At 37.7% G+C, this 5,252-nt stretch overlaps 1 protein-coding gene across 1 annotated transcript; it reads right to left on the reverse strand.

Moving 5' to 3' along the window:
* On the reverse strand, positions 1–2,699 carry LOC110036275 (anti-sigma-I factor RsgI6-like; the record flags this gene model as incomplete). The annotated part of the gene is given in 6 exon segments (XM_020740684.1): positions 1–278; positions 346–987; positions 1,109–1,255; positions 1,505–1,609; positions 1,717–1,892; positions 2,543–2,699. Coding segments are annotated over 6 exon segments (1,505 nt in total), but the record flags the coding sequence as incomplete, so codon positions are not given.
* Between the last annotated feature and the right edge of the window lie 2,553 nt (positions 2,700–5,252).

The raw sequence follows: 5,252 nt of genomic DNA on the forward strand, positions 1-5,252 counted from the left end.
ACAGACCTGTTCCCATACCTCACAGCGACCTCATATCCCCCCAAGAACCCATCAAAGCTAAACATTCCATGATCATCCGTTTCTCCTCCCGCCTCCTTCGTCTCCCACTCCTCCAGCAGCCGGTCCACCACTTCGCCAGCCGGCAGGTTCCGGAACTCCTCATCCGTGAGGCACATCTGATAGCAAGACTGATTGGGATGAAGCGCACTCCATAGCATGATTCCATTCACCCAAGGATAAGCAAAACCTTCTCTCAGAACTTCTTCCAAATACTTCGCCTGCATAAAATTATCTCAAACGGGGAAGATTTGATAAAAATTTGGTCTTTGGCGATTTTAACCATACCTGCAACTCATGGCCGAACCTCCTGCTCACATCAACCTCCGTCAGCCAAATCGGAAGCCCTAACGTCGCCAGCTTATCAAGCACAGCTCTCATCAAAACAACATTCGGCTCATCGAAATGCCCCTCCAATCCAATCCCTCCCAACACCGCCCCTCCCCCAACAAGCTCCTTCATCCTCTCCACATACGAATCCACCGTCGATTTCTCATCCCCGCACCCCTCCACCACGTTATAATCATTCATGAACAGAGTGGCCAGCGGATCGGCCTCCTGAGCCTCCAGAAAGAAGTCGAGCGAGGCGTTTGGGTTCATCAACCGGCGCTCGTAGAAGTCAAAGTGAAGCAGCTCGTTGCTGACATCCCAGTGAACGAAATCGCCCTTGAATCTGGAGAGGAGGCTTCGGATGCGGGAGGAGACGGCGGAGCGGAGGTCAGGGGAGGAGAGATTGCGGAGCCAGGAGGGGGTGTAATGGGGGTCTTCCCAGAAGATGTTGTGGCCGCGCGCCATGATTTGGTGGGAGTGGATGAATCGGAGCATTTGGTCGGCGAGGGTGTAGTTCAGCTGGTGGCGCTCCGGCTCCGTCGTGTACCATTTCAGCTCGTTTTCAAAGACCGCTGCGTTGAAGCGGTCCACAAACCAGTCCTGCCGAAAGTTTTGATCTTTTTTTTTAATGTTTTATATACGATTCTCTTGCATTTATATTATGAAAAAAAATCGAAAATTTAAAATAATATAAGTAGATTAGATTATAGCAAAAGATCACCTGATACTTTGGGTTCCCGAGTATGGTTTTAGCTATCGCGGAGCCAAAGGGGAACTCCCTTGAGATCTGCTGAACGATAACTGAAGCTCCGGCGACGCGATTTCCTTCCGCGTCTGAAACGTGGATTGCTACCTCACGCTTTCTTTTCTGTATAGATAAGTAGATTCAGCTCTTAATCCTGTAAGTTATATATAAATATATTTAATTTTTTTAGTATTTTTTCATGCATTTTATATCAAATGTTTTCATTATATTGTATTTAACATATTTTCTGTGATTTAAATGTTATTAAAAATATCACATATCGATTTGTGAAGTTCTTCTGATTTTTTCATAAATCCGAAACGGAAGCAAACAGTTCGTCGAAATTGAATGATTGTTGTGCAGAAACAATACTGTTCTTATGCTGCTATTCTGCTGAAACTCCCACTGTTCGGCTGAGAAAGGCTGCAGCGCTGCGCTTGCCACCGCGATATCTATTGCTTCGCTTCCATCTGCACTCTATATACATTAAAGAAAATAAGATTTATTTTTTCAACTTTTAAGGATTTATAGTTTGATGGATGGTTATTTAATGTTAAGGAATTAATATATAAATAAAAAAAAACCTGGAAGAAAATGAGTGAAGTTTCGGAGGGGGTGTTGAGGACGAAGCCTCCCTTGAGAAAAGACCAGCAGCCGTGTTTGGCAAAGGAGGAGCCAACGCAGTTTAGGGTTTTGTCGCCGGTGATCAGTTTGGCCTTCAGGAGAGCAGAATGGGCTCCTCTGTTGATCTTCAACCAACCTTATGATCAAGAAATGGATGGCTTTTGAAGAATGTTTTATTGAATTATATTTTTTCTCACATTTTAGAAATTTTTATCATGAGGAAGTTTAATGTAGTTGTGTTAATTAAGAAAAAATATCGTATCAAGAGTCCTGATGCAGTTTTGCATCAGGACTCTAATCAATACCTGCCAGGTGTACAAGTCGACCCATCTTACTAAAAAAAAGTTAATTTAATACATAAGAGAGTCTGTCTATATATGTGATAAATTCTGATTGGAGTCCAGATACAAAAATGCATCACGAGTCCTGATATCGTTTATTACACTCGCTATAAAAATTTTTATTTTTTAATTAATATTTGTCCCAGTTCTCTTAAATGGGAATGCTAAGTTTATATACAATAATTACTTAAATAAATTTAATAATTTTCAAATATGTCTTAATAAAATTCATAGTGGGAAATCTTTACAAAAATACCAAAAATCAAGAAAATTTTAAGTTAAAATATTTTGATATAAATTGCATCAAAAAATATACTTAAATCATTAGATTTACTCTAAAATTTGTATGATATAAAATTTTTACTTGCAGTATTGTTTTTTAAAAAAAAAGATTAATAGTTTTTAACCTTATTTTAATCTAATTAGTGAAGGGATTTGCACTGACATGAGAAGCTGTATCTGGTAACCGCAGTGAGATTAAACAGCACAAACGCCGGAGAAGAACTCCCGGTCTCCGTCTTCTGAAACGCGGCAGCTCCGGCCTTCAGAACTCCACCGCCGTACAGAGGGGCCTCAGGATGCTCCTTGCACTGCGAAAGAAAAAGAAATCACGTGACATCGGTGTTTTTAATAATACTCGGAAAAGGGCGAAAAAAAATAAAAAATTATTTTAAAAATTAATGTTGTATAAAATTTTTATATTTAACATTAATTTTATTTAAAAAAATAAAATAATTTTTAAATTCATCATAATTCCTATCAGGATATTAAATGCAAAAAAAGATTTGTAGATATAAAATATGAGTTTTATGTCCTAATTTTTGTACTTACGAAATTAAGAATGAAAAATCACACTACCTAACCGAGATTAAATGTTTATTTCAACTGAAATTATAAATTTTGTCATTTCGCTCAACATGATGAAAAGACTTGATTATAACATGTTTTAAAGTTATGATAGAAATAGAATAAGTAAAAGATAAAGGTAATGATCGGATCATGAAAATCTAATGATGGCGGTCATATGATTGTAACCGGGGCGATGGTGGTTGACAGATTGTGATTTTACAGCAATGCTCAGATGATGTTATTTAGGAGATGATAGACGAAGGTCAGATAATGGTAGGGGTGAGCATTCGGTCGGTTCAGATGATTTGATTTTTAAATTAGAGCAAACTGATTTCAAACGAAATCCAAAATCCAAACAACCAAAACCAAAGAAAATTTTTGATAAAATCTGTTGAGAAATTAGGACGAAGAAAAATAGAAACAGGAATTGACACAAATCCAGAAGAACACCAAGATTTAACGACGTTCGACAAAGATGTCTACGCATCGCAAGCAGAGCGACGACTTTCTTTCAATATTCCGAAAAGAGTACATAATATAGAATATGAGATTACAAACATGACATATATATAGCCCTATAGTATAATATGTAATTACTTAAATTACTTCTGTAACAAACCGCGGGGTGTTGCCCCCGCACCCCCAACCCACATTTACAGACTTCGATGAATCATTTCTCCTCAGTCTGTTTCTTGAGCTTTGGTCAATCTCTCTTCATATGACCTGGCTTTTTACACTTGTAGCAATGAATCGTCTTTTTGCCTTTGGATTTTGATATGGAATTTCGCCTTCCAAAACCCTCCTTCTCTTTCTTCCTTCCACGATCTTGCTTACCCTTAACATATAAACTGCGCCATGAGAGTTTTCCCCTGCATTTTACTTTCGTTGGTTGTGAGTCAAAATGCTGCAGTGATCTCATCAACTTTGATAGTTTATTTCTCATATGTAAGAGTAGTCACCAAGTGTTCATAGGAAGAAAACAGTGAACACAACAGAATCATTGCTCAGCCTTCCTCCTCAATAGTCCTATCAAGTCGCGATAAATTTGTGTTTATTTGATTGAAGTCATTAACATACTATGCCAGATCATAACATTCTTGCATCTTGAGCTCATGCAACTTTTGCTTCAGATACAATTTATTCGTAAGAAATTTCGACATAAGCTGAGTTTCCAATTTCTTCCATACCTAGGAATAAAACCATTTCTATTCAGAATGACAATTCAGATTGCAATGATGGTGATATGCTGTCAGTTTTATCAACTCAGTTCACGGATGCATGGATTCTTGATTCAGGATGCTCTTATCACATAACAACTAATAGGGAGTGGTTTATCATACAGGTCAGCTAATTCTGGCTCGGTTTATCTAGGTGATGATAGATGCTGCAATATTTTTAATATTGGAGAAGTTAGAATTAATATGTATGATGATACAGTTAGAACATTACGTGATGTCAGACATATTCCAGATCTGAAGAAGAATTTAATTTCCATGGGTACTTTACATATAAATGGTTTTATTCCTAAGGCTGATGAGGATAGGGAAACCATCAGAATTGTAAATGGTGCACTAATTGTAATGAAAGGAAAGTTAACTACAGGTAATATCTACAGACTGTTGGGGATTATAGTTATAAGTGGAGTTCTCTGTTGAGTCAGATGATGATAGTACAAAGTTATGACATATGCGTCTGGGTCATCTTAGTGAACGTAGGATGGCAGAATTGCATAGAAGAAACATGTTGCATGGTGTTAAAAGCTGCAAGCTCGATCTTTGTATGTTATGTGTTCTTGTAAAACAAGCTAGAGTCAGTTTTATGACTGGAAAGCACAAAACTGAAAGGATTCTTAATTATGTGCATTCTGATGTATGGGCCCTACCAAGGAGTCGTCGTTGGGAGAATCTCAGTATTTTGTTACATTTATTGATGATTTCTCAAAGAGAGTTTGGATGTATTTCTTCAAGCAAAAATCTGAAGTATTCTCTAAATTCAAGTTGTAGAAAGCTGAGGTGGAAAACCAAACTGACATAAAAATTGATTATTTGAGGTATGATAATGACACATAGTGCACATATTCGCAATTTCAGAAGTTCTATGAGGAGCATGGGATTCAGAGGCATTTTTCAGTGCGCAAGACACCACAACAGAATGGTGTGACAAAGGATGAACATGTCCTTAACTGAAAAGGCAAGATGCTTGAGACTGAATGCATGACTTCCTAAGAGTTTTGGGCAGATGCTATGAATTTGACATATTTTTTCATCAATAGATCATCTCGGGCATCATTAGGAGTTGAGTGACAA

Source organism: Phalaenopsis equestris, unplaced genomic scaffold (genome assembly GCF_001263595.1).
Source record: "Phalaenopsis equestris unplaced genomic scaffold, ASM126359v1 Scaffold204549, whole genome shotgun sequence".
Taxonomy (NCBI): Eukaryota; Viridiplantae; Streptophyta; class Magnoliopsida; order Asparagales; family Orchidaceae; genus Phalaenopsis; species Phalaenopsis equestris.